The 27,977-nt window shown below is 48.8% G+C and overlaps 13 protein-coding genes across 13 annotated transcripts; 9 read left to right on the top strand and 4 right to left on the bottom strand.

Moving 5' to 3' along the window:
- Positions 1-415: 415 nt before the first annotated feature.
- Positions 416-1,977, bottom strand: BJ212DRAFT_1299833 (uncharacterized protein; the record flags this gene model as incomplete). Its single annotated transcript, XM_041332925.1, has 7 exons — positions 416-423; positions 470-573; positions 634-819; positions 871-899; positions 954-1,098; positions 1,216-1,779; positions 1,880-1,977. 7 exons carry the CDS (start codon positions 1,975-1,977, stop codon positions 416-418), a joined length of 1,134 nt encoding a protein of 377 aa, XP_041192783.1.
- Positions 1,978-2,658: 681 nt separating this feature from the next.
- Positions 2,659-3,882, top strand: BJ212DRAFT_205425 (uncharacterized protein). The gene is made up of 3 exons (XM_041342631.1): positions 2,659-2,732; positions 2,808-3,096; positions 3,154-3,882. The coding sequence occupies exons 2-3, from the start codon at positions 2,896-2,898 to the stop codon at positions 3,688-3,690; spliced, it is 738 nt and encodes a 245-aa protein (XP_041192782.1). The 5' UTR covers positions 2,659-2,732; positions 2,808-2,895; the 3' UTR covers positions 3,691-3,882.
- A 23-nt stretch (positions 3,883-3,905) lies between these two features.
- Positions 3,906-5,423, top strand: BJ212DRAFT_1481033 (allantoicase; the record flags this gene model as incomplete). The annotated part of the gene is made up of 9 exons (XM_041340196.1): positions 3,906-3,963; positions 4,016-4,101; positions 4,155-4,243; positions 4,296-4,363; positions 4,420-4,481; positions 4,534-4,650; positions 4,698-4,851; positions 4,905-4,980; positions 5,042-5,423. The coding sequence occupies 9 exons, from the start codon at positions 3,906-3,908 to the stop codon at positions 5,421-5,423; spliced, it is 1,092 nt and encodes a 363-aa protein (XP_041192781.1).
- A 1,035-nt stretch (positions 5,424-6,458) lies between these two features.
- On the bottom strand, positions 6,459-7,707 carry BJ212DRAFT_1299831 (rab-GTPase-TBC domain-containing protein; the record flags this gene model as incomplete). Its single annotated transcript, XM_041332924.1, has 7 exons — positions 6,459-6,597; positions 6,649-6,796; positions 6,849-6,939; positions 6,985-7,166; positions 7,221-7,309; positions 7,365-7,495; positions 7,546-7,707. The coding sequence occupies 7 exons, from the start codon at positions 7,705-7,707 to the stop codon at positions 6,459-6,461; spliced, it is 942 nt and encodes a 313-aa protein (XP_041192780.1).
- A 108-nt stretch (positions 7,708-7,815) lies between these two features.
- BJ212DRAFT_1447033 (armadillo-type protein) lies at positions 7,816-11,174 on the top strand (the record flags this gene model as incomplete). The annotated part of the gene is made up of 18 exons (XM_041338344.1): positions 7,816-7,974; positions 8,027-8,168; positions 8,224-8,297; positions 8,345-8,466; positions 8,517-8,667; positions 8,717-8,838; positions 8,887-8,954; positions 9,004-9,142; positions 9,171-9,282; positions 9,398-9,620; positions 9,666-9,851; positions 9,905-10,029; positions 10,080-10,157; positions 10,209-10,541; positions 10,598-10,657; positions 10,695-10,772; positions 10,793-10,993; positions 11,022-11,174. 18 exons carry the CDS (start codon positions 7,816-7,818, stop codon positions 11,172-11,174), a joined length of 2,526 nt encoding a protein of 841 aa, XP_041192779.1.
- Positions 11,175-11,990: 816 nt separating this feature from the next.
- On the top strand, positions 11,991-13,548 carry BJ212DRAFT_1447032 (uncharacterized protein; the record flags this gene model as incomplete). Its single annotated transcript, XM_041338343.1, has 2 exons — positions 11,991-12,259; positions 12,315-13,548. 2 exons carry the CDS (start codon positions 11,991-11,993, stop codon positions 13,546-13,548), a joined length of 1,503 nt encoding a protein of 500 aa, XP_041192778.1.
- Positions 13,549-13,968: 420 nt separating this feature from the next.
- BJ212DRAFT_1355753 (glycoside hydrolase) lies at positions 13,969-16,048 on the bottom strand. Its single transcript, XM_041335681.1, has 7 exons — positions 15,957-16,048; positions 15,781-15,904; positions 15,619-15,721; positions 15,469-15,565; positions 14,969-15,415; positions 14,677-14,918; positions 13,969-14,626 (listed from the first exon to the last, which is right to left on the bottom strand). The coding sequence occupies exons 2-7, from the start codon at positions 15,873-15,875 to the stop codon at positions 14,180-14,182; spliced, it is 1,431 nt and encodes a 476-aa protein (XP_041192777.1). The 5' UTR covers positions 15,876-15,904; positions 15,957-16,048; the 3' UTR covers positions 13,969-14,179.
- A 433-nt stretch (positions 16,049-16,481) lies between these two features.
- Positions 16,482-17,668, bottom strand: BJ212DRAFT_1272228 (uncharacterized protein; the record flags this gene model as incomplete). The annotated part of the gene is made up of 3 exons (XM_041331008.1): positions 16,482-17,126; positions 17,186-17,398; positions 17,483-17,668. 3 exons carry the CDS (start codon positions 17,666-17,668, stop codon positions 16,482-16,484), a joined length of 1,044 nt encoding a protein of 347 aa, XP_041192776.1.
- A 476-nt stretch (positions 17,669-18,144) lies between these two features.
- BJ212DRAFT_1355744 (nucleolar protein 12-domain-containing protein) lies at positions 18,145-19,141 on the top strand. Its single transcript, XM_041335680.1, has 4 exons — positions 18,145-18,300; positions 18,354-18,459; positions 18,519-18,591; positions 18,650-19,141. Exons 1-4 carry the CDS (start codon positions 18,191-18,193, stop codon positions 19,039-19,041), a joined length of 681 nt encoding a protein of 226 aa, XP_041192775.1. The 5' UTR covers positions 18,145-18,190; the 3' UTR covers positions 19,042-19,141.
- Positions 19,142-19,225: 84 nt separating this feature from the next.
- On the top strand, positions 19,226-20,386 carry BJ212DRAFT_1430766 (uncharacterized protein). Its single transcript, XM_041337691.1, has 5 exons — positions 19,226-19,399; positions 19,477-19,579; positions 19,638-19,704; positions 19,756-20,135; positions 20,184-20,386. Exons 1-5 carry the CDS (start codon positions 19,303-19,305, stop codon positions 20,263-20,265), a joined length of 729 nt encoding a protein of 242 aa, XP_041192774.1. The 5' UTR covers positions 19,226-19,302; the 3' UTR covers positions 20,266-20,386.
- On the top strand, positions 20,387-25,758 carry BJ212DRAFT_1355739 (uncharacterized protein). The gene is made up of 18 exons (XM_041335679.1): positions 20,387-21,474; positions 21,528-21,754; positions 21,800-21,944; positions 21,993-22,127; positions 22,180-22,246; positions 22,294-22,617; positions 22,664-22,821; positions 22,868-23,428; positions 23,479-23,638; positions 23,687-23,804; positions 23,854-24,068; positions 24,124-24,335; positions 24,388-24,668; positions 24,718-24,793; positions 24,842-24,887; positions 24,934-25,084; positions 25,145-25,305; positions 25,362-25,758. Exons 1-18 carry the CDS (start codon positions 20,461-20,463, stop codon positions 25,649-25,651), a joined length of 4,341 nt encoding a protein of 1,446 aa, XP_041192773.1. The 5' UTR covers positions 20,387-20,460; the 3' UTR covers positions 25,652-25,758.
- On the top strand, positions 25,759-26,843 carry BJ212DRAFT_1355728 (uncharacterized protein). The gene is made up of 4 exons (XM_041335678.1): positions 25,759-26,097; positions 26,148-26,307; positions 26,365-26,526; positions 26,579-26,843. Exons 1-4 carry the CDS (start codon positions 25,934-25,936, stop codon positions 26,654-26,656), a joined length of 564 nt encoding a protein of 187 aa, XP_041192772.1. The 5' UTR covers positions 25,759-25,933; the 3' UTR covers positions 26,657-26,843.
- BJ212DRAFT_1430758 (ribosomal protein L11) lies at positions 26,797-27,810 on the top strand. Its single transcript, XM_041337690.1, has 4 exons — positions 26,797-27,049; positions 27,105-27,200; positions 27,256-27,403; positions 27,454-27,810. Exons 1-4 carry the CDS (start codon positions 27,035-27,037, stop codon positions 27,690-27,692), a joined length of 498 nt encoding a protein of 165 aa, XP_041192771.1. The 5' UTR covers positions 26,797-27,034; the 3' UTR covers positions 27,693-27,810.
- The last annotated feature ends 167 nt before the right edge of the window (positions 27,811-27,977 follow it).

Genomic DNA, 27,977 nt, shown 5'->3' with positions numbered 1-27,977 from the left:
TTTTCTAGCGATGCTGTTCGACGGAGATCTCACGATTTCGCGCTGATTCTCGCATATGATATTTCCGTCGATGATCGTAGATTCTCAATTGTAGTTGTACCAGGCAATAAAACTACGGAAATCGCACGAAAACGACGCTGATATACATTGCAAGAAAAAGCAAATAAATAGCTGGTTGATACTGCCCGCTGCGGCCTGCTGCCCCCCTGGTCCTCGCCAGCAGGCCACCTGATGTCGACCTCTGCATGCGCCCTGGATGCCGACTAGTATAAGGTGCCGGAAGAGATCTTGCTAATGATGTCGACTGTATTGCCGTTCCATATATCGTCCTTGACCTGAGAAAAAAATTGTAAACACCTGCATCAGGATGAGGGCGCATTTAGTCGAGTCCGTTACCAGCTTCAGCGCGTCTGTTTCATAAGCCTGCAAGACAGAAATCAACGTTGTGAAACATGTATCACAGGAGTACCTACCAGCTGCTTCTCTTTCGTCAATCCGGACCAGTAAATCCTGAAATTGGCTGACGAGCCATTTGGAGCGACCTGCTTCAACCACCGGTGTGCGCAGAGTGACCTAAGTCCAAGATTCCATGTCAAAGGTTGCTACTGTGTTCTAGATCGACACATGACATACCTTCCATTCTTCGACGTACCAGGTCGAAATTTTTTAACGTTTGCCGACTCGACAGTAGCTGATGCAGGGGGTGCGGGCATATCATTGGATGGCAGCGTGGGTGTGGACAGTGGGGTCGGCACGTTGGATGGAGTCACCACAGGATCGGGGACAGTAGATTCGCGTTTTCGGCCGGCAAGCTTCGCACTGCATGTACCCGAGTCAGTGCCAGTTTGAACAAGGTTATGGAAGACTTACAGAGGGTTCTTGATAACAGGGAAGGAGGCCTACAATACTATCAGTATTTATGAACATGATACAAGCACGAGTTGGCGACTTACTATGGCTGCAACTGTTACTTCTACAGGCATCTCTGTGTCCTCGGTAATACAAGTGCTCGTGTCGACGGTGTCGTTGCTATAATCAAAACAGTCTTGAGGGGTTGTATCTGCTGTGTTTGCGTGGGATGAAGCTTCTGGAGAGTTGCTTGCGTCATGGGTAGTAGTAATCAGTGAAACATGGAGCACAGGAACAGACACAGGCCCGGGCCGCAGGGAAGGAGTCGACACTTCAATAGATTGTGGCTATTGTGTATCGTTGGACTGTTGCTCCTGCCCGGAAGTGTCGATATCGCTTTTCTGAAAATTGAGGACAGAAGTCGTGGAAACGTCTTTCGGGGGTGTGTCCTGTTTCACCTCGCACTCGGGGAGGGTACTAATAGACTTGTCGCCAGTGATTCGAGACTTCGATGCATCAGACTCAGGCTCGACAGACCCAGATACTTTCCGCCGTTTTGATGTGTCACGATCGTCGAACCCCGTGTTGTGGACCTTCCTTTTTTTTTTGTCCAGGTGTGTAGCTGTCCATGAGGGATACCGCTCCGTCGCAATCGCATGTACCTTCCATCCATTTTCGCATAAGGCAAGAATAGGGTGCAAACGTGCCATCTCCTCCGCAACTTCGTCAAGGATCTTGTTTCCGGCCTTGCCCCAGGTATCGGGAGCTCGGTTCTCTTGCTTTAAGGCGGCCCAGCAGCTTCGCAAACTCTTTGTAATGCAAGTTACCTCGGACTTTTCAACTGGCTCGCCATTTGCATTCTCGAGGAAAGGAAAGGTTCCGTGTTCAGTGTACTGCGCATCGGGTGACTTCTTCCATGTTTCATACAAGCTAGGTGTCCAAAATCTCGTATTTGAATAGGCACTCTGGTGAAGGGGTTCGGAACGCTTTCGCTCATGAGCTGAGGGTTTGTAGATGGCGCATTTGAAACCATCCTACTAGGAGATTGTCGACTTCCATAACAATAACATTGTCGCGGAAATCTACACTGTCGGTGCAGTCAACAATATCAGCCTGAGATGAAGACATCGTAGTTGAAAGTAAGGACGTACGTGTACACTTATCAAGTTAAAAGCAACATGAACAGGTGATTCGAATTTCGTTGTGTTCACATCATCTTGATTGATTGATTTGATTGATCCAAATGTGCAAGACATTGACAAAATTGTGTGTTTGCTTTGTTTGAGCAACACAACGTGCGTCATCTTTCTCGATAATATGTTAAATTCACGATTTGCGTAGCTTTGACAATATTTATAAATATATCCGTCGTTTTACGTCGATATGGTGAGGGCCGGTTCTCACTGGGCATGATCATCGCGGCTATGTGCGTACGTCAGACGATCTATCACGCGCTGCAATTCGATTTGTCCCGACGATCGTGGACAGATCCCCAGATGCTTGAAGGGCGATAATGTGGTGCATTGGACAACAACGTCGGTCTAAGTGTGTCACGATTAGTGGGAGAGGGGTTTTGTCAGACGCAAACATCCCGTCGTTTCTGTCAAAGGCCGTGTCGTGGGATTACTGCTGATTTACCTTGGCTCGTCGCGAACTAACTTTCGTCAAGAGTTAGCATAAGACATAGGTAACCACTGAGCTGAACAGAGACAAGTTTGCGAGGCATTCGAGGGATACGAAATCACCCTAGTCGGGGACTGGCGCTGGCGCCGTTACGATTTATATAAAGTGCGACTGTCAGAACCTGTTTTGATCCAGTCTTTGAGCCAACTTTGAGTGCTGCACCCGGGGCCGGCTGACTCGGACTCGAAGGCACAAAATTGGTAAGCAATAGTCCGATTGTCTCGTGCAAAGTTAAACGCTCAACGCAAAACCGTTGTGTATTATATATATGTCAGACTGATTACGAGTGTAGTTCACACCGCGACTGTCATCCTTGGAACGTCCCCGCCCTTCAACGCATCCATCGCATACCATACGGTAAATATGGTCAGAGGACGCAAAAGAGATCTGACTGCTCCCCCTACGCGACAACTTACCCAGCAGCGCGATTACCGAGCGCGCAAGGCCCGATATCTTACCGAACTCGAGCAACGGTGTCTAAAGGCCGAAGATGAGAATGTGCGATTACGACGAGAGCTAGAATTAGCTCGAGCTGCCATGCCCTTCGGCTCGCCACAGGAAGTTGTATGTCACTTCAGCTCTTCGTTGAAACAGGTAACCCATTGTAGATTCTTCATCTAGGTACAAGTATCATCCGAGCTACTGCGTGACCTAGTAAACGCCTCTGCATCGATCGCGCGCTTCCAACAGATCACTGCACCTCGTGCGCCAGTCCCCCCGGATCACAATTCATTCCATCATCGGCAACCACCAATACCAATATCCTCATATTCACAACCACCCGCAGGTCCTAGCGTCTTTCGCCCTTCTGAGTCACCTTCCCCTCGTCAAGCATCCTTACAGCCGACTACAATTCTACCCTCACATGTGCTTGCTCTTCAAGAATCCCGAGCCCGCTCGGCACCTCAAAATCAGATACTCTCCCCTATTGATGGACAACGGATAGATCGAACTCCTGCGTCGTCGTCGGCCAGTTTTCAAGCCCGAGCAGTGAGCCCATCGCCAAGCCTTGGTTCTGAGTGCTGCGGGGGGTATATTGATTGCACTGATCTATTAGAAGAGAAAGAGGAAGAGGAAGAAGAGGAAGAAGAGGAAGAAGGAGATGAAGATCTTGGCATGTATCATTTCACGCATACGTCGAAACTTCGTTTCAGTTAAGGTCACTTTCGAAAAGATGCTGAACGCCAAAATCCTTGGAACAGCAGTCAGAATTTCGTATGGTGTAGCTCTCCTACGTCGCTGTCGCATTGAATCCGTCGTTGCAAGTTACAATATTCAACAACCCTACGTTTCTACATGTGGCAGCGGTTGTTCTAATTATAATCATATCTCATGACCAGCTGTGTGGGCTTATCATGACAATGCAATGTACGATGGCATACGAGGTGGTTCCGCTGGGGGATTTCTCCAAGGAGTTTGGGTCGACGACAGGTCAGCTGTCAAAGATCGTAGTTTCTTCTTCAACTGAGCTGACTTTCGATAGAATTATCAAGTGTATCTATAGGAGGACAAGTAGTGCATGTTTCTGATGAATTCTTTGCTGAGGCATACCAACTCCTGTTGGTCGAGGTCAGTCCTAGACTCTGTTACTCGGTGCCTTGATTCAATACAGAAGTTTACAGCCGCCCGTAAGCCTTGCTAAGCAGTATGGACCGAACGGGGAGCTATATAGCGGATGGGAAACACGACGACACAACCCAACGTATGACTGGTGGGTACTTTTCGTGCGACCAACGTATTTTGCAAGAGGACACTATGCATAGGTGTACCATCAAACTGGGAACGACAGGGATAATCACTGGTTTTGACATCGATACAACTCACTTCAATGGTATTCCCGGGTTATCGCTCGATACAGGACCAGAACTTGATGACATTGCTACATAGGCAATGAGGCACCAGAGGCTTCTGTTGACGCTGCGTACGAATTTCCAAACGAAGGAACAACGGTACGCATGATGCTCATAGCATCATCCGTGACGAAGCTGATTGACGTCCCAGTGGAAAGGCATCCTTCCTAAAGTACGCCTGGGGCCATCACGCCGACATCTTTACAAGATACCTGCAACAGGACAGGCTACTTATGTTAGACTTAGAATTTATCCAGATGGAGGGATCGTAAGTGCGCTTGTGCTGGTTTGCTGTAGATGCTTCATACTTTGCAGGCCCGCTTTCGCGTTTATGGACATGTCGTGCCCGTAATTCCTGCAAATCCTGTAGAACCTTTTGATCTTGCTCATATCTTTACGGGCGGTAAGGTCGTCGCTACATCCGATGACCATTTTGGGTCAAGCTCAAATCTTCTTCTTCCGGGGCGAGGTCAGTTGACACTGGAATTTCGAACAAGTTACGGCTTTTCTTATAGACCACAGGGAAAGATATGGGGGATGGATGGGAAACCAAAAGGAGTCATACAAAAGATCACCATGACTGGGTCACTATCAAACTGTATGTTCTTACTCGCTTGTAGACTGTTAATTGATTAATTGAGTGCCATTCACTCTTTCAGGGGTGCTCCAGGATACTTGTCAACAGCAGTCATCGATACCATCCACTTCAAAGGCAACTTTCCAGAGAGTTGCGATATTCGGGGCATAAACAGTCAAGACACTGCACCAGATGCAAATGGCGACGACTGGAATATAATTTTATCGCCCGTTAAATTGGGCCCCCACCGCATGCGTTTCTTTCGGTTGGGCAGCCCATACGAGCAGTACACACACGTCAAGATATCAATTTACCCTGACGGCGGCATCAAGCGGATCAGGATCATAGGCACGATGACGGCAAAGTATGAGGCAGACATGACGGAAATAACAACACAGACGGACGAACAACACCAGACCACTCCGATTATTGTTGAGGAGGGTTGGGAGGTTATTGAAGATTGAAGATACTGACCAGCTACAATCTGACTACGCAAGGGAGCTGTATTAATAACCTTATAACAGCAGTCTTCGCCTCTTTTTGCAGCGTCCTTTGCCTGCGCCTCCAGGCTAAGGGTACTAACATTTGATTGGTGAGCTTCTTGAAGATAATCGCGTTTAGCAGAGCACCAGTACTGAGATCTATACGGAGATGCCTCTAAGTAATACTTACCAAAAAGTTGAGGGTGTGCTCTCGTTAAACTAGAGCTAAATCCACAGTATTCGGGAGGGAACCTGTGGACCAAGGAAATCGACGTACATCAGCAATACATGAAGATTACTCTGGGAGTACATGATCCAATCATTCGACCTATATATAATGATGCTGGCCAGTCTTTTCGGGAACATCGTGAGTGGAACGGGCCACAATATCTATCAACCCAAGAAACGAATGGTGAACAGCCGAGAAAGTTGAAGAGCACCCTGCCGTAATCATTTCCTTCGCGTATTCCATGAAAAAATCATCTGTACATGGTCTAAGTGCCGAACACACCAATGAATGACGAGCAGACTCGCGGTGGAATACTTGGGTATTGTGTCAGTGTATGAACCCACCACCATGTAGGCGCGGATACAATGTACCAGATTACTTGGTAGTCCACGGTCCAGCTTGCTGGATGATTTCTATGGGTGTAATGGACGTCAGCGCCACTGAATGTTATACTTACTCCTATGTTGTCCCCCCCAGACAGTTTATGGGAGACACATCAGGTGCGAGCTTTTGTCAGGTCTCAGGTAATAACTAGTGAGAAACGAGCTCAAGCTGACAACTTTGTCCCTTGGCTAACCTTTGGTACTAAATATTGCCTTTGTTATTAGCATGTAGTGGAAGAACAATCGATATATGGCACGTATTCGTGAATCTTAAGAGCATAATTTGAGGTTGGCTGATAAATAACGGGGGACTTACATGCAACACGGATGCCATAAAATGATATGCTACAAGATTAGTATGGACGAAGGAACCTTCGAGCGCGGGGGTCTGCAGGAAGGTGTAGGCTACACGTGAGTGATTTCGTACGGGTGTCGAACGAGTTCGTCATATAGATCTACAGGGAGATCGCGAACGAGAGTCACTGCAATGCCTATAACTGGAACTGCCTCAAGAGGTGGGAATGTTCGCAGTAAACGCATGGGACTAGAATCAAAATAAGCATGGAATGCGCAACTACAAAACTATTGACATGACCTTGTTGATACCATTACTTCATCTCGCATGAGAAGCAGCTGGGCAATGACACATAGGACATTGAGATGTACGCCAAATGCAAGGAGGAAATCCCATAGTTGGAGCACTTGGTCAAGAGGTGGCGTGCATGCACAGAGTGTCAGAACAGCTATGAAGTAATGATCATCGGCGAGTTGAATGCTTATTGCTGAGTCACATACATGGAAACGCATAGATCTCAGCCGAAAGGTTTTTCATTCGCAAATATGCAAACAGTTCGGGGTCCACTATCTTCAAACATCTGTCGAGTAGCTATAGGAATTTAGCAACACGCCGAAGAAACCACAAAACAGCTACCTTGAGACCACGGTGAACTCCTTCTAGCGTAGGTTGAACATATAGTGGGCAGCATTCCTCAATGAACTTGGCGAAGCAGAAGAAAGCTTCCAGTTCCGAAGGCATGGTGTACAGAAACGGCGCCGCCAGTACATTCATCCCTTGGACGTACGTAAAGCCGAGTTGCTGAGTTTCTTGCCGGTCTGCAAGGGCCAATCACTCTTCCGTTGAGGCAGTAGTTGAGCAGTAGTACTTACCATGATTGCGCCACACAAAAGCATCCAACAGACGGACGAGCATATCTTCCCGTACTCGTTCCTTGAAACCTCGATCTGTTGCTAGAGTCCTACGGGAAGCATTGGCACAACTACCTGGATTGGTATCGGGCGCCTGTGACGTACCTGAATGTATCATTCCTTATTTTCTCTCGAACCTCGCAAGGGCCACGAGCGACGTATTCTAAAAATGTGCATGCTGAAACATCATCAACGCGCAGTAGAATTTTCCATATCCGAGGTCGGAGAGTAGGGTCCTATAACGAGATCACTTGACATAGCTCAAGTTTGAGACTTAGAAACATACAGCCGCTGAAGGTATGCCCTCGACCAGGATCATCCGCCGCAATTTCTTTGTTCCTTCATCGACATCACTAGAGCGTTTTGATTTTGACGACCTGGGCTGATTGAGGATCTTATTGAATGAATGCGCAGTCACTGCCGATGATTGTGGCGAGGAGGAGGCCATGTTGATTTTTGTTTACTTGTTCACGTGCTCATCCCTATGTCGCGAGTGTCACACAAGCGCCCACTGACACGTTTAACCTCCGCGTCCATCTTACTCTGTTCTCAAACGATGGACGTGACATTCATCAACTCTGGCGCTTTAAGCCGCGCCCACTACTCTTTGGTACGCAAGGTGGAATCTGCGCAGTCCCCGCAAGCAGCAGACCAGATCCACCTGACCGAAATTGATGGCATTAGACGTCACTTTGCTGTTGGAGGTGTATCGCTCGTGCGTAAGCAGCGGCATCTTTGAAATGCATTTGAGCAGATGTGACGCACAGAAAGAATGCAGGGAGAAGTTAATCATGCTTCTTTACTGTGCCATGAATTTGACCCACGTTAATCCTGGCGAGCTCGCGTTTGCTTTGCCACAAGCTGTCAATCTGGCCGAGATGGGGCAGACGTTACGTGACAAGCGACTCGGTATGGTATTTATCATTCTGAGATCCTGAAATCTACCTCAATAATAAGCAAATAGGTTTTGTCTTTTGCACTGAAGTTATGCCACCGAATCACGAATTGCAGCTCATGTTGGTCAATACCATTCGCAAGGTCAATGCACTCGTGATCACGCGAATATTAGTCTGACTTCTTTCAAGGATTTAGAAAGCTCGTCCACAGCACGTGTTTGCCTCGCTCTCAGTGTCTTAATTCAAATGCCAAATGACGAAGTGATACCCGCAGTACAATCGCATTTGCAGGCCCTATTCATGCACAAGTCGTCAGTTCAAGGTATTTGTGATCGCTGGTGCAAACTGATTCTGCAATCAGGATATCAGTTCGTCGTAGAGCTTATTTGGCATATCACTCGCTACTACATAATGACCCTTCGCGCTTGACACCACTAGAGGATGCAGTGGTCCTCCGCATCCAACGTACGCTACCTTCTATAGATTCCTGCGCTATGGCAGTAGCCATAAAAGTACGTGTATTTTGATGGGGTGCAGATGGAAATGACATTATGCATTTAGCTCAATCAAGTTGATTCCATCAATGACGAAGTCAACGCTCTCCTGCCAATTGTATGGCAAAGACCCGGCCGTCAGTCTCAATCCCTTACTTTATTGGTTCTTCGAGCCCTTCGGAAGGCCAAGTACGTGTCACTCGCTCAACTTCAATTTGACATCTGACGGGTGAGCAGGCTATCAATTCCAAATGTTGGTATTGTACTTGACATCATCAAGCGCACATCCAGTCCCCCAGTGCGAGGTGGGTTGAGTAGTTGCGCTGCGTGACTTCTGCTGAATCTACTTAATAGTATTGCTGCGGGAGGCTTTTCTTGTCTTATCCTCCGTGTCAGTGGAGGCTGTCCAAGAATGCCAAATACGGCGGTCTCTGTCGCCAGTGGCTTGCATTCGACGCCTATTGACGTCAAAGGATGCTAACGATCAGTACCTGTTTGTTTCAGTGTTTAGATTGCCTGAGCCCCACTCTTTGGGCAGGGACCCTACCAGGAACAACAGCAGTCTTGGACGAATGGGAGGTTCAAGAGGTTATGAAACTTCTTGATTCACATGACAGGCTTGTCCGAAAGATAGTGAGCGCCGACAGCTTGTATCCAGGGGCGCTGCGGTACTGATATAGAACGCTCTCAGACCCTGAGAGTCCTACAAGCGGTCGATTCTTCCCTTATCGATGCGTATAGCACGCAGTTGCTACACAATTTTCCGACTGAGTTAACTCTATCTGACAAGGCCGAATATGTTTCTCGTCTGCTTGATGTTGGCGAGCTTCAGTATGGGAATGACGGAGAACAATATGCTAGCTACCTTAAGGACATCTTTGCCATCGCAGAGGGTGACACTCAAGGTCATACGGAGGACATGTCTGTTCTCGAAGTAGGCGTTGAGATGATCCTTACCTACATCCGGGAATGTATGTGCAATTATTTCGTTGCTGGATTTACGCTGACTGCCCTAGTTGATATTACATCTCGTATATCGTGCGTTACTGCATTGGCGGTGTCTGTCACAGAGTCAGATGCTCGGATTGGACCGACTCTAATGGTGGTTATTTCCGCTTTGGTTTGTGAATACTGCGGAAAGATAGCAACATCACCCTTAGCACTACTCCAGGGAATAGCTAGCAGACTTGTTTCATATGGTGGTGCGTGCAAGATATGCTTTGAATCAGCGGAATGGAAACTCAGGAAGTTGTAGTTACAGTTCAAGATGCATGTCTGCTATCTATGCTTCGGATGTCTGCAGAGTGTGACCAGATTCCCCACGTTGTCTTGGAGCTTGTTACCGGAATATCCCAGTTCTCCGGAAAGCGTATTCGGAATGTGAGTCCCGTTGCCGTCTGGATGGAAGTTCGAAATGACCCGTCCATTAGCGGTGTAGCCTGTTCCTGACATACTGTGGTCAAAGGGATGCACTCACTGGTATCATTGCTCAAGCATCCACGTCTTCAGTAAGGCAACGGTCATTCCTTCCCTTCTACCGGGAACTAACCCCAGATTAGCTTCCAGACTTTTTGGCTGCTCTAACAACTTATGGATCAAATCCCGGCGCCTCAACGCCCGCTAATTTAAAGTCTCCGTCGGCAATATACGGACTTTCGCCGGGCTCGCCTCCACGAGCTAGCTTATCTCCCAGAAAGTTACGTTACGAAGCATATGGCACTCCCCAGGCTGTGCCCAGTCTAAGGCATCTATTAAGCCCGCGCAAAAATGAAAGCACCCTCTCAAGTCCGGGAAGTAGGACACGAAGCTCCTCACGTGCGAGTGAACGTGGGATGTCATCCGAACTTACAAGGACCATCACTCCAGGAGAATTGACTATTGCTGCCGCGCAGGTTCCCTGCAAGACCTGCCCGAGGTGAGAATTTCCTGAGTACACGCGTAATCTTAGTCTGACTACAATCAGCTTGACCACGTTCGGAATTCGAATACGCCACCGAACGAAGATTTAGTACGTTTCCTGAGCAATTTGAACGTACTCGCATTAGCGGCTAATGACATCGTGTCACAATCAGGCATCTCGTATTGATCTCATATCGCTTGATGCTGCCTTCAGCGAAGTGCCTGTGACGTTTCGGCTCCTGAGCCGGACTTCGAAGAAGTCTGGGATGTGATGGAAAACTCCAATCTCCGAGGCTGGTGCGAGTCATCGATGGACCACGTAGTGAGACTTCTACAGAGTTTACAGCACTCCATGAGAGTCATTGCGGTTGATCAGCCACCATTTGAAGGTATGTCTACCCTCAAAACCGGTCTGCAAGTTAGAACCATGCTGAGATCTATATTTGTTTCGACCCATCTGACTGTCAGGGGAGCTCAAAGTCTTGGTCGCTGCCTCACCGGTGGAGCCGAAGCAAGGTGCCGCCCTTCGTCTCCGGGAGAGCGAAGAAGAAAGCTGCTTGTGGCGTCTCCGGTGCGATGATATCGAATTACGAACCACTATCAAGAAACTCTTGGAGGACATATAAGATCCCTGCTATTTGTCATGCGGTCGATCAGATTGCTATTGGCTTGTCAGATATATCTGTGTTTGTTGAGATGTCACCGGTGAGAAAGAAACTTTTGAAGTCGTGAATTTAAGGCTAGATCATTGCAAGTGATTGAGCCATTTCAGGCGCGTCTGTTGAGCCCAGCAGTCGGAACAAGATTCGTGGTGCTCGGAAAACTTGACATCGTGCGAGTCGGCAAAGGTTTTATTGATCCACCGATAGTTAATCCGATAGGTCGATCGGTCAACCAGGTCAGCCCTTCGCATGACGGCATTATGGAGTCGTGGGAAATTTGTGATTCGATATAACCCAGCCCTTCTCCGAAAATTTTGACTAGGAAGTCTTCCTTACAGCTGTAGACCAAAAATCACTTGGGATCGCTTTTCGTACCAATCTATGGTTTTGTATCCACCATTGGAGTGCGTCTTCCACGTTCTGGCATGTTTGCTGACCGTCTGATGTCCATAACTCGCAGCACTCCACGCCTGACTCACACCATCCTCTTCGAACCCCTTGCAGTTTCTCTTGTCGACACAGACCGTCCTCCTTAAGCTTAGGGCTATTTAATATTTTTGATTTATCCCTCTCATCTTCATTCCTGTCAGCTGATGGGATAAATTCATTGTGACCCTTAGAACCAGACACCTGCTCTGGAACCGCAATAATCTCTACACTTTGCGATACACCTTATTCTTTAAATACCCTACCGACAATGATCTCATTCAAGCACCCAAATCCCTTCCGCCCAATAGTCGCCCCACATCACCAAATCCCCCCTCCCGTCCCGAACCCGCCATGGTCTTGGAGAGGACATCCCGACCTCTCACCAAGCTCTCTTTCAGTGGCTTCAAACGATCGTCCTCTTCGATGTCTGTTTCCTCCCCCCCTCCAACACCGCTTGTGCAAGATGGGTCTTACCTACAGGCCCTCAGTCTTAAGCTTAGTGAGGCGGTTTCAAAGGCAATGGTGCAGCCCACCGGTCCAGTGCCTGTTGGCGAATTGGTTGGAGGCAGACGTCCAATTCCTGCTGGTCGTGGTCGAGCTCTCGGACTTTTAATTGCCTCGTGCGTATTTTCTTTCCATCCATGGCACCATTCTTGGTTAAACTGCTGCTACCAGTGAACTTAAGGCATGTCAAAACAATCCTCATTTGCACAAGGCTATCCTTCGTTCACTTCACAGGCCATTGTCTGTCTTACTCAGTAACCTCTCGGCACTCCTTCTCCCGCTCCTTTCCTCGCCAGCATTCCTTTCCTCGCTTGCTCCCACTGTGCAGGCCCCCAATCCCAATGCAACGCAACTCCATGCACTTGCAGCAGCTGGCTTTGCAGGAGAGCTTCTCGAAAGCTTCGATGAAATGAGTTTGGGCTTAGACAATGATGTGAAAGGAGACGGATTGAAGGCGATTCGCGAAGGCCTTGTTTCCTTGATAGGACGTGTTGTGAACCCGCTCATTGCGGCCATCCAGTCTGAACTGGTGCCTCTCTTGGAGTCACTGGAGAATCTTGTCGCTGTTACTGTGCCTAAGACAGGTACCAAAGCTCTTCACCCATCAATCGTATCATTACAGGCACTCATGCCTGTGTACGCACGTGCATTGGCGCGATACACGACAACCCTTCCTTCCCAGACGACTTTGGCGACTTTCTTGATCTCCATCATTTGGAGAGCGCTTGTGGCTTTCGCTAATCGACCCCAAGTGAAGCCTTTCCAGCCAACATTGGGTTCGCCGCAGCTCATACCCTTAACCAAGAGGCAGCGTGCCACTTCTGGTAACACTTCGCCAGTAACTCCGTCTCCTACACGGTTTGCTCTTAAACTGCCTCCTTCACGGCCATCATCTCCTCCCAACATCTCGGTTACTCCGTCAGCGGCTGCCGACGCACGTGCGCTCCACGAGCTCATGGTTCTCCTTCCTCGTCCTTTTGCAGAGTGTGATGCGACACGTGTGGCTCGCGAGGCTGTCGATGAAGCGCTTTCTGACTTAACGGCTCTGGCCACATTGCTTGAAAACATAGACAACCCGCTGTCCAAGGTCGGCAAATCGGGTGAGGCAATTCTGGAGGAGATTGAGAGGATTACTGCCGATTTGCCAACTCTCATCGCATTGCCTGTACTCCTACGGAGTGACTCCAGAGTCACAAATGAGTCACCATCCTTTTCACCGGTCTCCTCTATCATCAATGTCTCAGAAGATGAATATAGAAAGAACTGCCTATCAGGTTTCGGGCGAGCAGAACAGTGTAGCAGCATCGTCGGTCATAGCGTGCTTGACTTCCTACGTGTTCAAGGTGGTTTACAAAGCCTTGTTGCGCAGTGGCTAGCAAACCGAGTAGATGTCGTTGACCATTGACTGTATGGACAAGACGATTTGCGTAGATACACCTGTCTCCTATCTTGTGAGTTAGCATCCGTCCTTATGTATCATCCTCGGGTTATTATTATTTGGAATGGTTATCTAGATTGTTTCCTTTCGTTTACTTTCACTTTCGTTAGTGTTGCCTCCTATTGATCTATACCATTGTTGTAACCCATGTTTACTCCATTCTAAGACTTCCTACTCGAGAGGCGCTCTGGGTATGGTGATCTCTCTTGCTTGTGAACGTTTTGAACCTGCGAATCTTTTCTTTTTGATTGCTTTGATGTGCAATTCGAATATCAGGCCACAGTTACGGCACCTACGTTTACCATCCAGTGCTCGTGATGCCATATGACACCATGGTATACACTATGCCCATGTGGAATCGATGTTGTGCGAATTCAGTTGCGACCTGTGGGTACCAGTCAACCCGTCGGTGGCTGCCTTGTCACGATGGTGCGCTCATGTAGGGCATACATATTGGGACTAGATTAGTTGGCGCGGCTTGAATTACGTTGTTTTTATTGTTTTATCGCATAGGCTAGCTAGTCTCATACTCGCGGTGTTAGGAGTGATAAAGTACAAACCTGCAAGCGAGCGCTTTGTTTGTATATACGATTACGATTCAACCGCTGCTCCACGTTTGTGCATTGTCCATCAAGATCTTGTTCAATCCATCACGGCGCAGACAGTTTTCAAACTTGAAGCTCTTCGCAATTTCATCGAGCTCAGCCTCGCTCTTTCCACGGAAGTGTTCTGCCCATTCCTTGACAAGATATTCGGTCACCAGTATACTGCGGGACAGGCGACCAACGCGATCGGAGAGTTTCCAGACTGGGAACGGATATAGATTCTGGTTCTCCTGCGGTATCTCTTTTGTGATATGATCGATAAGAGGTTGATATATGTGCCGGACTTGAGTGGTATCAGCACCCCAAGCGTCCACAGCAAGACGATGTTTCTTTGCCAGAAAGTCTTTCAGTAGGACCATGTACGATGTTTCCTGCGAAACGTAGACCATGCCCTGGAATCCGATATCCTTGTATAACCAGATCGACCAGCTCAGACGATCCTGGTGTCGTGTCAGCCAGAAGCAAGAGACGGTATTCAGTGCCAATGTACCTGATTGTAGATGGCCAACTGGTCTCTGAGAACCTTGTACCGTCTTTCATTGATGGCGTCTGTAGCAAGGCCATCGTATTGCCTCCTAGCATAGACTGGGCCCCATTCGCCATTCCAGACACAAAGGCCGTGCTGGTCCATCCATTCCCTCTTCCTCTCGTAGCTTCTCTTCATTCTCCGACGTTGTTCATCGGAGCTGACATAGTCCTCTGGACTAGCGGGGAAACCGTATCCACTGTAGTCTGTCATCTCTATGAGATAAAATCATGGAAACAGTGATTCAAGAGTATACCATGGATCGAATACGCGGTGTTCTGCCACTTCTTGTGCATATCACCGAAATGCGAGAAGTCACTTGCAAATGTGTTTCCGTCGAAGAAAATGACATGCTCTGTGTCGATCGAGCGGATGGCGTCGTGGATTTGATCATAGAACTTGATCACAGCAGTATGCGTGGGGTCAGTGGGTTCGTTAAGTGGGTTATAGCCAGCAATCCACTTGTTGTTAGCATAGTGCTTGGCGAGTTCTTTCCAGAGCCAGATTGTGCGATCTTGGAAGTCTTTGTGCAACCAGAAATTTGCGATGTGCGTGCCAGCATCACAGTGCCAGTCGGTGTTTTGACCGCCTGCAGCAGCGTGCAGATCGAGGATGGTGTAAATGCCTTGTTGGGCACAGAGGTCAATCACACGATCAAGGTGCTTGAAACCCTCTTCTTTCAGGACACGGGGATTCAAGTCATCTGATCGACATCATAAGTCCGACCAATTACGAAAATTCAAGGCACGTATGTACCTTCGAAGTGCCTGTAGTTGAAGGGTAGCCGAATGCAGTTGAGTCCAAGACTCTTGAAGAACTTGGCGTCTTCCTCCTGGAAGAAGTACTCCAGGAACTTGGCTCGCCCATCAGAAGCAGGAACAATACTGCAGATGAAGATCAACTCACCCTGTCGAAGAAAAACTCTGATTTGATAGGTCCTACAACCTCAGCCAGAGCAGTTCGGATCTGGAATTCGCAGCCTGGGTATCCGGAAATGAAGTTCTCCATGCTATCAGAGGGAGAAAGATCAAGATAAGTGAATGTGTTCAGAAAAGCATAACAACATACTTCATCCACCCTCCGAGACCTGCTCCCCTGAGGATGACCTCTTTGTCATCCCCATCGACGACCTTTGTTCCAGAAACTTTCAGATAGGAAGACATAGCGAAGGAGATGCGCAGCACTGCATGATCTTCCTTGGTATAACCTTAAGTACTGCAGCAGCGGAGCCAAGGTTGAGTTAGCGGACCGCTAGAAGAGTCCACAAGATAGCAGTCCGACTATCCATGTTCCGAAGTTTATCCGTGTTCCATCGATAGCAGACTTAACGTTCGAACCTGTAAGTGTAAGTTTAGCTAAGTGGACTCGTGACTGGAGAAGCAGCAGTTCAGTGCCCTTGCCTTTCGCAGTCGACTGACGATCATTCCCATTTGCTCTGATCTACATCTCAACAGAACAATCCTTCTGAGCGAGTATCAACAAGAACAAGTGGATCAGGTTTAGATAGTATGTAACAATGTAATTGACCTATTTGCGCGAGTCCGCGAGTGACGAATACATTGGGGACAAGATGAGGGTATCGTGGTATTCTGTGAGAGACGGCGTAATTGCACAATGAATAATGAAACATATCGATCAGGAATAGATACCATTATAAGTCTGTCTTTATGGACGTAAACAACAGGGTCATGATGAGTCGTGAATTGAAAATGCTCGGACAACTTATGCCCCTGAAAACGAGGAGTGTCGTCCAGACAACCTAAATTTTCTCAGCGGCCCGAGAATTTAGGTCCATGTATCTTCTTCGGCACCCTGGCACGCGGATCTTCTTGCACCCCTGGGATCTCGCCATTCTTAGCGAGGTGGTGCCAATAGAGCACATCCCCCGCCTTCAGCCGACGAACAGGCGATTCAACAGGCATTCCACTTGACTCGGGCGCGGACTCCCGATTACCTGGTTGTGACGAAGACCGCATCGGCTGCGATGCCGATGTATGAGGGGATGGAGACCGAGGTAAAGGACGTGGGGAACGCCGAGGAGAAGCTGGTGTTGCGAATAAGTATGGATCGGATGAGGATGGATGTGGTGTTGAGCCCAGGTCCCCGTACTCTGAGATAGATGTGGGAATAGATTCGGAAGACGAATGGGACAAGGTGGGGGAAGGGGAAGACTGGGATGGGAATGGGTGTAAAATACGCTGATAGGAAGGGGGACCATCGACAGAAGATAGCGCAGAATAAGCGGACGTCAAAGGAGGAGGGGAAATAGGTGCTGTGAATTCTATTGGGATAACCCCTGGTTCGTCAGGGATATGATATCGTTCCGATGCAAGGATTTCACTAGAATGGAAGACGAAGCGATGACCATTGGTCGCGCGATTAGTCGCCGTAATTGACGACGTACATCGAGAACACTGTGAAAACATGTCAACACAACCAGAGCTTCACACAGTTCTCACACCAGGAATCTTACTGGAATCACAATCATATAGCCGACGGCTGTACCGCAGGTATGACAGCAGAGAGTCTGAGTCAGGCATTCGCACGTCCGAGGGGGAGATGCATTAATTGATGGACGGCAGGGCGGTGGGCGAAGAGCGTCCGGATTTGACGTGTATGCGGAACAATTTATTGGAAGTGCATCGGTGGAAAAAAGAGAGACATTAGGTCTGAGCAGCAAAACAGCCTGGAAAACAGATTTTTGGGGTTATCAGCTGTCTCTCACATGACAAAAGAATCGAAAATTTACTAAGGTCTAAAATTAACTCACCTTCATACCGCGATTGGTGAGAAATGTGCCACAAGATTTACAGTCCAGTATCCACACTTTATGAGCGAGTTGAGCGGGAGGGAAAGATGGGGGTGGATAAGAGTTGTGCTGGACCATTGACATTGATACATGTGTTTGCCATGACCCAGCATGGCCCTGAGGGGGCACTGCAAAATAACTGAACATTGAGGGTGGCGGGAGTGTATTCTGAGCTTGTGCTGATATCTGCTGGCCTGCGAGCGGATAGACACGCTCAAAGTATGGAGGCTGGGAGTACGGGGGGATGATGTTTGTGCTGCTGTTATCGTAAAGAGCGTGGAGGTCGTTGGGTGATCTCTGTCCTCTTGGAGCCGGCGGGCGCATGTAATAATTGATAGGATCATGATTTGTCGCGTGTCCCGAACCCTGACCGGGGTCAACTGACTGTGAAGCATCTGCGAAAGCGAGATCAGGCATTGATCAAGCTCGGCGACGGAAAGGATGATGAAGAAAGTGAAAGGTCAGTGCTCTAGATGGGTGGGGGAGAAAGGAGCAAAAAAATGTGCGCCTGAGAGCAGCTACATCTTATAATCCCATTTCCAGACGAAAGAAGAATACGATGCCAACAGCTTGTCAATAAATGCCAAGTACTGTATTCCTCCACCTCCGGATTATGTAAGAATATCCCGTTCATTTCCCGGACCGCCGGCAACTATCTCTCTATCCTCCATGAACTCCAATATCGCCATTTTAACACAGTCGCATAGAGCGGTCGCAGCGAAAAAACGCGATAAACGAAATCAGATCAAGGAAATCGTATTCGATGATGATGCTCGCAGGTACGCATGCTACAGATTCGCGAACGTAGGACTTCACACATGGTCCTCGTCAGAGAGTTTCTCACTGGATTTCACAAGCGGAAGGTGGCAAAGAAAGAGGAGGCTATAAAGAAGGCGAAGCTCAGGGAAAAGCAGGAAAGACTGGACACGCGACGTGAGGTGTGTCTGTGTCCAGCCGGTTATTTTACCATTTCCAGAAGTTTAATCGTTTTAACTAGCATCGGCGCGCCTTAGCAGAGCGAGCTGCACAGAACGCTGCGGAGGTTGAGAAGGCATATGGTGCTATCATAGGTGATCAATCACCGTGTGCGTTATGCTGCGGATCATTAACGCTCAACAAATGATTCAGATAACGAGGACGAGGGGCTCGGCTTCTCGGGGAATGAAAGGGACCGAGAGGTAAATGGAGAGTATGAAGGCGAAGAACAACTTGCTACGGTGACGGTAGTCGAAGATTTTGATCCCGCCGTCTTCCTACATGGCCCACCTATGACCGGCTCCGCACCCGCTGATCGGTCGGACGCCCCTTCCTCCACGTCCGTGAAACCAAAAGGGAAAGAGAGAGCTCATAATGATCCTTTGAAGCCAAAACGCAAGGCAAAGAAAAATGAGAAAACGAAGAGTGTCAAATACCAGACGAAGGCGGCACGCTTGGCGGAGCGCTCTAAGCAGCGGGCGCGACGCACAGAGAAGGCAGAACGGGCCGGAGGAAAATCTTCAAGGAAGGGAAAACGCAGATGATTTCAGGTTATTCCCTTGTCAATCGTGTATTTTTCCATTCTGCGCTTCTTGTAGTAGATTTCGACAAACTTCGCATGCAATGGCATCTGTCTGTTCGGAGCAAGTTCGGAGAGTTGCTAGTTTGGATGCCGAAACCTCCGGTATATCTCGGCTGTCCCGGTCGGATGTATTGAAGTGGTCGACACGTTGGTCAAACGCTCTGACAAGACTCTTCATAAACTACATCCATTCGAGGGCTCTAGAGGAGCAGCTGGTTGTACTATGAATTCCCTCTACACACATGGCGTCCGGCAAACTAACTCGCTCACTGCCGATCTCGAGCGGTTGCGCAATGGAGACAATTCAGCATCCCTCCTAGGTCTGTTGAATTCCTTGCTAACTTTCGGGGGGAAGGGGCTTTGGTGATAGGCAAGAACTCACGAACCACCTTGTTAGGACAGATATCCGCCTCACTTGCTGCGATGCACAGAACCATTGAGGATTATGATTCGATGGCCAAGAGGGAAATAATAAAGGCGAAGCAGGAGAAAGGGCAAATGTGTGTGACACGCATGAAAAGCTTTTATTGAATTAACATGTCTCTTTCGTCTTTACAGGCGTGTGCAAAAGTTCCGCTCCGACTATGCGGAACTGAAGGGTCAGTTTGAACTAATTAAAACCGAGGCATGTCCAGTTATCTTGCATTCAGAACGCAGGTCTCACATGCAAGCACAGAGAGCTACGGCACAGCGAAGCGAACTTCTAGGCGGTCCTTCAAGCATGCTATCTCCTTCGTCTGACACAAGACGACGGTTCACGCCTACCGCTGCTGCCCTGAACGGCGGAGTATCCCCATCACAACACTCCGAGTCACCTTTCCGGACGCAAACACCACTACCGGGCTCAACACTTCGTGAAAGTCACGCATTACATGAGCACTCGTTTATCCAGAATACGGAGACAAGGTTGGATGAATTCCTTGCGCAAGGGCGAGAAGTGCTGGATAATCTGGTGGATCAACGGAATGTTCTTAAGGGGACGCAGAGACGACTCTTGGATGCCGCAAATACAATGGGTCTCAGTCGAGACGTTATAGGGTGGATCGAGAGAAGAAGGTAAGTAGAACGTTCTTAACTCTGGATCGAGGTACTGAAGTTTTGTAGCACGCAGGACATGTATATCTTCTTTGGCGGCGCAGTGTTCACGTTTTTCTGTTTCTGGTTGATATGGCATTACCTAGGCTAACTCAGCCTAACTAAATTATCTACTGGACTTTTACATATGTCGCCTGTATACGTACTCTTCGTCTAGTTCTGTCCAGCTGGGAATATTCACGCTGTCGTGCCACGGCATTTGCCGGACTGCAGCTGCTTCCCAGTTAATGCAAACCGAACTACGTCAGGAGAAACATCTCACGAAGTTCTGGTACCTTTTGCTGTGATGGCCTTAGCTGGCCCCAGTGAACCACACGACTATACAGAGGGCGCGTCAGCCATCGACATTAACGTTGCTGTTGCCCATGCGCGGCGCCATTCATCATATGGCGGGGACAGTGGACAAGGCGCCATGTTTGACGGACCAGGACAGGAATCTATACCCACAAGCATGTCGAGGATGTCCTATGCAGAGCATGGACTAGCAGGTAGACGAAGAAGCAGGGAATGGTCCAGGGGCCGAATGAAGAGTGAGGAGTCAGTTGGACGTACTAGTCGGAGAATGAGCACAGATGGTGAAGTTTCGCTGGCGACGGATAGGACGAGGTCTGATAGCGAAGAAGAAGCGGGAGGGGACGATGAAGGCATAACCCACAGAGGGCGTAGACGCAGGAGATCCTTATCACCCACCCCCAACCGGTCTTCTGTATTCGAAAATATCGCTAACTTGTTCAGCCGTGGTACAGGGGAGCGCAGGTCTTCGCTTTCACGACGTTCATCTGCATCTTCGACCCGAAAATCACGACGAAGGTCCTCAGACGCAGGGTCAGAATTCGCTCTTGCAGACGAAGTGAATGAGCGATGGGGGTACTCGTCCGGAGAGGAAGATGATGGGACAGAGTCCGACGGCTCGCATCCCTTAAACCCTTTCCACAGTGAAATAGACTATGGTTCATACCCTCCATCTCCAAGTGCAGGCTCACATCTCCCTCTCTTTGCCGCTGATGCAATTTTCGGCGACGAAGTGCGCATAGACATAGACATACCTCAGGAGCCGCTAAATCCTCCACCTCCTGGGCCTCCAAGTAGGCAAACCATATACGTACCAGAAGAAGACAATACCTTTCGTTTCGTGGGCTATGAAGTTATCATTTGGCGGCAGTGGCTCTGGCGAGTGTGCTGTCTTGCAACTTTAGGTGTCGTGGGCCTCTTGGGCCACTGGTTCCCTCGTGCATGGCTACACTGTGTTGTAGAAGAGAAGGCTTTTAGGGATATCAAGCATGGTTGTGTTGTCGTCGAGGTGCGCAACGCCATAAACTTCTTGCAGTACTACCTTAAGACATCTGTCGTTAGTCTGCACACAGAGACATCACACTATTCCCTGTCAAGCGTTTGGCATATCCATATGCCCGATCAACGGTTTTCCCTATCTCTTCTGCAGAAGCGGATGGACGACCACAGCTACTGGCACGCGGCGATAACGGCGAGAGACAAGAAATTCTCAACGACCTCCATGTTGTCGATTATAGATACTCACGTTTTGCACTTGACGTTCAGACTGGATTATTCGGTATGATAAGGTGGGATGATTACGTTGCGCCTTCGTTTATACTGAGTGCAAGCAGGAACTGGCGTGATCCAACATGGACGGGTCTGCAGTCTATCCAGAACGGACTTCCTCAGTTTGTGAGGCACCAACGGTTAATCTTGTTTGGACCGAACATTGTCGATATTGAAGGTAAATCGACAATATCGCTCCTGGTTGATGAGGCAAGTCTGATGTTCATGGACCCATGGCCTCCCCTAACCTTATGGTAGATCATCCACCCATTCTACGTTTTTCAAGTGGCCAGCATCATCCTTTGGTCACTGGACGATTACTATTACTATGCATTCTGCATTGCACTGATTTCTGCATTGAGTGTTGTGACAACCTTGATTGATACCAGGAAGGTGAGAAAACAGACTCCTGAGCATGTCACGAAAGATCCTCACTCTCTCTCAGACTATCAAGCGCATGCGGGAGATGTCTCGCTTCTCCTGTGTCGTTATTGTTTATGCAGACGGTAGCTGTATGCAGGGTTTTTGTCTTCTTTCGCTCCAGCTCATGATCATGCAGGGGTTGAACGTGACTCCACCGACCTCGTGCCGGGAGATATAGTAGATCTCTCTGAACTACGTGTATCTTTGTTCCCTGCAGACATGCTTCTTCTCTCTGGCGACGCGATTGTGAACGAAAGCATGCTAACTGGCGAGAGTGTACCTGTTTCGAAGAATCCAGCCAAGGATGATGATATCGCTCGTTGGCGGGATCTCAAGGACGCCCAGGGTGAGCTTGCCAAGAGCTTTATCCATGCAGGGACCAGAGTGGTTCGCATCCGTGGTGCTCTGGCAAGTGATGGGACCACAGGACAACCTGCCCTTGGGCTGGTCGTCAGAACGGGTAGGTTTTCTGTAGTCTGCAGAGATGATGCATTCATGAATAACAGGATTCAACACGACCAAGGGTGCATTAGTCAGGTCCATGTTGTTCCCGAAACCAATTGGATTCAAGTTTTACCGTGATTCAATTCGTTTCATTGGTGTTTTGGCATGTATTGCCACCCTTGGTTTTTGTGCCAGCGCTGTGCAGTTTGTCCGACTTGGGGTACGTTTTGTGGTGTACCATGCAAATCCTACTTACATGGATGCAGATTAAATGGCCTGTCATCCTGGTCCGTGCTCTCGACTTGATAACGATTGTGGTTCCACCCGCTCTCCCGGCGACCCTCTCGATCGGGACAAATTTTGCCATCGGACGTCTTCGCAAACTTGGAATCTTCTGCATCTCGCCCACGCGTGTCAACATTGGAGGCAAAGTTAACGTATGCTGCTTTGACAAGACAGGCACACTCACAGAGGATGGATTGGACATTCTCGGTGTGCGCTCCCTCGACCGCAACGTGCACCGTTTTGGTGAGCTCATAGACAACGTTCACGATCTACCTTCCATCCACGACCGCACGAGCTTCCTTCACGCACTCGCAACGTGCCATTCCTTGAAGATGGTAGACGGCGACATTATTGGTGATCCACTGGACGTCAAGATGTTCGAGTTTACCAAGTGGACTCTTGAGGAGGGACTAGTCGCGGGGACCGGCATTATCAAAGGAAGAAGTGGCAGCGAACGACCAGCTGTGCTTGTCCAGACTGTTGTGCGACCGCCCGGGAGTGCCCAGTTCCGCATGGAAGATGCTCTTAAGACTGGGGCGAAGGTGCGCCCTGACATGAGGCAGTGCACAGCATTTCTGACTGTTAATTTCAGCATGCTCATTTCCTTGAACTTGGTGTGATCCGCACCTTTGAGTTTGTCTCAAGTCTACGGCGGATGAGTGTCGTGGTCAAGCGGCTCAGGAGTACCAGTATGGAGATTTACGTCAAAGGGGCTCCAGAAGTCATGGTGGAGATCTGCGAGAAGGATTCTTGTTAGCTTCTAATTTTCCTCGTGATTCTGGATACCAATTATTCTGCAGTTCCACAGGATTACGACGACCTGCTGTCGTACTATACAAGGCGTGGGTACCGTGTCATTGCAATGGCGGGCAAAAGTATCGAAGGTTTATCATGGCTGAAGGCTCAAAAGATGAAGAGGTTAGATGCAATTTTTCTTTGGCTCCATAGTTACTCAAGGTTTTTATAGGGAGCAAGCAGAATCGAATCTTCGTTTCCTCGGACTAATCATCTTTGAGAATAAGTTGAAGCCAGGGACGACTCCTGCCATCCAAACCCTTCGGGCCGCTCATTTGGCGTGTAGGATGATTACTGGAGACAACCCGCTGACTGCTGTCAGCGTCGCACGAGAATGCAGCTTGGTAAGCCAAGCTGCACATGTCTTTGCTCCTACATTCGCCCACGGTGAGCAGTCAGTGCCGTCAATTCTGTGCTCATCACGAGACCTTTTCAACCTCAGGAAATGCTAATACACCCATGTCGAAACTGGAGTGGTCTTCCATGGACGACCCCTCTTGGAAACTGGACGACTACAGCCTCAAACCCTTACCTCCACCTCCACACCTTACCGTAGCAGAACATGAGGTTGAGTATCAGGATTGTGCGTTGGTTGTGACAGGTGATGTATTCAGATGGATGATCAACCACGGTCCTCTTGAAACTGTGCAGCGGGTGAGGCTATTTGGTCGAGCATCACATTATCTGGACTGATTTTTGTCCTCAGATGCTTGTGAAGACCCAGATCTTTGCTCGAATGTCGCCCGATGAAAAGAATGAGGTTGTCGAAAGACTGCAGACTCTGGGTTACACCGTGCTAATGTGTGGAGACGGCGCGAATGATTGTGCAGCACTCAAAGCTGCAGACGTTGGTATTTCGCTGTCTGAAGCGGAAGCGTCTGTTGCAGCCCCCTTTACCAGCAGGACGCCCGATATCAGTTGTGTCATTGAGGTCATCAAGGAAGGAAGGGCTGCACTGGTCACCAGCTTTTCGTGTTTCAAATACATGTAATAGGGTCGTCTCTCTGCTTCCGCGAACCTGCTGATATCTTGCAAGGGCGCTGTACTCCATGATCCAGTTCACGACAGTCACTCTGCTATACTCTTTCGCATCGTCCCTAGGAGATTTCCAAGTATTTTCCCAACAAACCAATTTGCTCCCGCTGAACGCGTTTCTTTAGTTCCTGTACATTGATCTCTTCATCATCATTCCCATTGCCGTTTCCAGTGAGTTCGCTGGATTTTTACTCGAGGCAGTCCTAATTGGACTTAGTGGGACGAACTCTCCCGTATCCGCGGATATATCCCAAGCGTCCCACGGCTAGCCTGGTGTCAAAGAAGGTCCTTGCCAGTCTGTTTGGGCAGATAATAATCACTAGCGGTATTCAAATGTGGACATTCTTCTGGGTTAGGCGCCAGGATTGGTCAGTAAAGCGTTTCATTGCACCGCCGAAGGCGACTAACCTGAGCTTGTCCGCAACAAGGTACCATCCACCGGATGCAGACCCTTATGGCGATGGTGCCCATCTCAAGGCCACCAACTTTGAGAACTCAACACTGTTTTTAGTATCTTGTTTCCAGTATATTCTTGTCGCAGCCGTGTTTAGCATTGGCCCTCCTTACCGCAAGTCGATGTGGACAAACGGTCTGTACTTCACCGTAACAATTAATACGTCGTTCTAATTTGATGCTATTGTGTAGGTTGGCTGATGGCATCAGTCACCGGTTTATCGCTCCTGAATTTGCTGGTGCTGTTACAACCTCCGAAGCCCCTTGGGCTGATTCTTGAGTTGATGCCCCTGCCGTTCTCTGGCAGAGCATGGCTAACGGTATTTGCACTCACCAATGTTGTTGTTTCACTTGCTTTCGAGCAATGGGCCACCCAATTCATCTCACAGGTGATTGGTGTTTTGATAAACCTGCATTTGGAAAAGAAAAGATATCGTGAGGGAAAGGCGTACAAGGCTGTGGAGGGTGGAATGCAACGTTGAGTATACCTGTGCAGAAATATATCATGATATCGATGCTGTTGCCAATGAGACGTACACTGCAACTTGTTATTTATGACTCCGGGAGCAGGAGGAATTTCCTATTTAGTCTGACTGATAGAAGGAGGCAATTTCAAGGATTTCTTCCATTGTCTTTGCCTTCAACGCCCTGGTGGCATCATCTCGCACTCCATTTCGCTTCTAACTTTATCTTCTTATTGGATTCGCCGAGAAACCAAGAGCAGGCCTCTTCATTCATTTTAATTATCAAGTCCTTCAGCAATAATGTTCTCCAAGCTTGTGTTCTTTTCCTACCTCGCGTTGTTCTCGCTAGGCTTCGCCAATGCATATCCATCTGGTGAACATGGCGCTATCGCTCGCCGTCAAGCAGCAACTTCTTCCGTTCTTGCCGTCCCCCCCTCAGTCACTACAACGACGTCCATCCAAACGTGAGCCAAAGCCAGATTTCTTATAATGGTTATGGGGTTAATCTTCGCAGTGCAAATGGTCCAATGAATGAGACCTGTGTCCTCACATTCACCCCCGTTGGCAGCCAAATTCAGGAGGTCCAGAATTGCACCATGTCGACGGGCGCGGATGTCGTATCTAGCAAGGTCATCAATTCAGTCTCTACAGGTAGTGTTGCGTCTACTTCAACCGTAAGTCAACTGTTTCCTGTCGGTCGTCTCATCATGATTCGCGGAATTCGCTTCTAGAGCGCTTCTATGTCTGCGACCCTCACCGTTCAAGCTGCGTTCTCCATGCCTGGGAGGTCATTACAGGTGTTACCGGTGGGACTTGGGGTGTTTGGGAGTATAACGGGTATCACTATTATTATCGTAGCCTTGGTTACTCTTGAACGTATTCGTTATCGCAGGGTAAGTCTCTGTATACTATGTGCAAACCATTTACTAATTGGTTATCCCACAGGTCTTCAGGGAGCGTAGGCTGGCCGAGCAGGGTGCCATGATGGGTTACACGGGCAACTCAATCGATTACAAGGTCTAGAGTAATACAGACCTATACATCTGTCACCCTTAGTCGTTTCGTTTCGTCGATCGGCAGTCGTTATTCAGCTACGTTTATTAAAGCTAGAGCTGTCAGCGTTCTCGCTGTGCGCACATTAAGAGTATTACATAGCCAGTGTACTTCGTGCATACCTTCATTAATATCTAGCGCTGAACGAACTTCAAAACTGGCTAGTGTGACGATACCGTGACCTTCCGTGACATTTATGTGACTGCACGAAATGTGTACCTTCGCGGACAGCGCCCAGGAACGTGGGAATGTAGGTGACTAAGCTGAGGTACTGTACAGTTGCTTCGAGTTTTGAACTTTAATCTTTAGCCACCTCAGGGAATAGCGACCACCCTCCTCACCTTCGCCATGGCCCCCAAGCTCGTCCGTTTGCTCTCCTATTTTGCGCTTGTAACGTAGTTTTTAACCGCCATTTTAGGACCCCAACGAAATCAAAATCATCTACCTACGGGCAACAGGGGGTGAAGTCGGTGCATCTTCAGCACTTGCCCCAAAAATCGGTCCCCTCGGTCTGGTATGTGTCTGCAGTCTGGTACTAAGTAATGATAGGAAGCTGAAGCATGAACCAGTCACCCAAAAAGGTTGGAGAAGATATCGCTAAAGCTACCTCTGCATGGAAGGGTCTACGGGTGACCGTCCAGCTTACGATCCAGAATCGGCAAGCAGCAGTCTCCGTCGTTCCTTCCGCTTCCTCCCTCGTCATCCGGGCGCTCAAGGGTGCGCAGTCCTGTCTTCATTCCATCACCCTCTCATATCGCTTATTTTAGAGCCCCCTCGTGACCGGAAGAAGGAGAAGAACATCAAGCACTCGGGCAATGTCACTCTTGACGAGATTTTCGAAATTGCCCGAACGATGAGGTCCAAGTCGCTAGCAAAGGACTTGGCTGGCGGCGCGAAGGAGATTCTGGGCACGGCCCAGAGTGTTGGCTGCACAGTAGATGGGCAGCCCCCACACGATATCATCGATGGTATCAATTCGGGAGACATCGAGGTGCCGGATGAGTAAAAGACCGTCAAACACACGAGCCAGTCTTTTTATATCGCCCGCCATGTATTTTTTTTTGACACTACTGCATACATCAATACATCTAAACGCTCACATGTCCTTCCCGTGTGCACATTGGAGCAAGAATTTTGAAAGGGATGAGGGGTGTCCTCAACTCTCGACGTTAGTGGAGGAGGGCTCTTGTCGAACTCGATTGGTTTTCCATCTCCTCTGAGACTGGCTACCCCCGTATTCGGGCCTTTTCGGTTACAATTATTCGGCTTATTATAAGGCTTGTCACTCGCA

The sequence above is a fragment of the Suillus subaureus genome (assembly GCF_016647635.1).
Source record: "Suillus subaureus strain MN1 chromosome Unknown BJ212scaffold_17, whole genome shotgun sequence".
NCBI lineage: Eukaryota > Fungi > Basidiomycota > Agaricomycetes > Boletales > Suillaceae > Suillus > Suillus subaureus.
The sequence above is the reverse complement of the archived record's forward strand: the minus strand, read 5'-3'. Positions and strand labels throughout refer to the sequence as shown.

Bases quoted from the DNA above. Each gene is read 5' to 3' on its own strand.
- BJ212DRAFT_1355753 (XM_041335681.1), bottom strand. From the start codon at position 15,875: ATGTCTTCCTATCTGAAAGTTTCTGGAACAAAGGTCGTCGATGGGGAT. The intron at 15,566-15,618 runs GTGAGTTGATCT...GGGCGAGCCAAG, and splicing joins CAGAGTTTTTCTTCGACAGG to TTCCTGGAGTACTTCTTCCA. The intron at 14,627-14,676 runs GTACATTGGCAC...ACACGACACCAG, and splicing joins AGTTGGCCATCTACAATCAG to GATCGTCTGAGCTGGTCGAT.
- BJ212DRAFT_205425 (XM_041342631.1), top strand. From the start codon at position 2,896: ATGGTCAGAGGACGCAAAAGAGATCTGACTGCTCCCCCTACGCGACAA. The intron at 3,097-3,153 runs GTATGTCACTTC...TTCTTCATCTAG, and splicing joins TCGGCTCGCCACAGGAAGTT to GTACAAGTATCATCCGAGCT.
- BJ212DRAFT_1355728 (XM_041335678.1), top strand. From the start codon at position 25,934: ATGTTCTCCAAGCTTGTGTTCTTTTCCTACCTCGCGTTGTTCTCGCTA. The intron at 26,098-26,147 runs GTGAGCCAAAGC...TAATCTTCGCAG, and splicing joins ACAACGACGTCCATCCAAAC to TGCAAATGGTCCAATGAATG. The intron at 26,308-26,364 runs GTAAGTCAACTG...ATTCGCTTCTAG, and splicing joins GTGTTGCGTCTACTTCAACC to AGCGCTTCTATGTCTGCGAC.
- BJ212DRAFT_1355744 (XM_041335680.1), top strand. From the start codon at position 18,191: ATGAACTCCAATATCGCCATTTTAACACAGTCGCATAGAGCGGTCGCA. The intron at 18,301-18,353 runs GTACGCATGCTA...GGTCCTCGTCAG, and splicing joins TTCGATGATGATGCTCGCAG to AGAGTTTCTCACTGGATTTC. The intron at 18,460-18,518 runs GTGTGTCTGTGT...CGTTTTAACTAG, and splicing joins GACTGGACACGCGACGTGAG to CATCGGCGCGCCTTAGCAGA.
- BJ212DRAFT_1430758 (XM_041337690.1), top strand. The intron at 27,201-27,255 runs GTATGTGTCTGC...AGCATGAACCAG, and splicing joins AAATCGGTCCCCTCGGTCTG to TCACCCAAAAAGGTTGGAGA. The intron at 27,404-27,453 runs GTGCGCAGTCCT...CGCTTATTTTAG, and splicing joins CGTCATCCGGGCGCTCAAGG to AGCCCCCTCGTGACCGGAAG.
- BJ212DRAFT_1355739 (XM_041335679.1), top strand. From the start codon at position 20,461: ATGGCCTTAGCTGGCCCCAGTGAACCACACGACTATACAGAGGGCGCG. The intron at 22,247-22,293 runs GTATGCAGGGTT...ATGATCATGCAG, and splicing joins TGTTTATGCAGACGGTAGCT to GGGTTGAACGTGACTCCACC. The intron at 24,336-24,387 runs GTGAGGCTATTT...TTTTGTCCTCAG, and splicing joins CTCTTGAAACTGTGCAGCGG to ATGCTTGTGAAGACCCAGAT.
- BJ212DRAFT_1430766 (XM_041337691.1), top strand. From the start codon at position 19,303: ATGAATTCCCTCTACACACATGGCGTCCGGCAAACTAACTCGCTCACT. The intron at 19,400-19,476 runs GTCTGTTGAATT...CCACCTTGTTAG, and splicing joins CAATTCAGCATCCCTCCTAG to GACAGATATCCGCCTCACTT. The intron at 19,705-19,755 runs GCATGTCCAGTT...ATGCAAGCACAG, and splicing joins TTGAACTAATTAAAACCGAG to AGAGCTACGGCACAGCGAAG.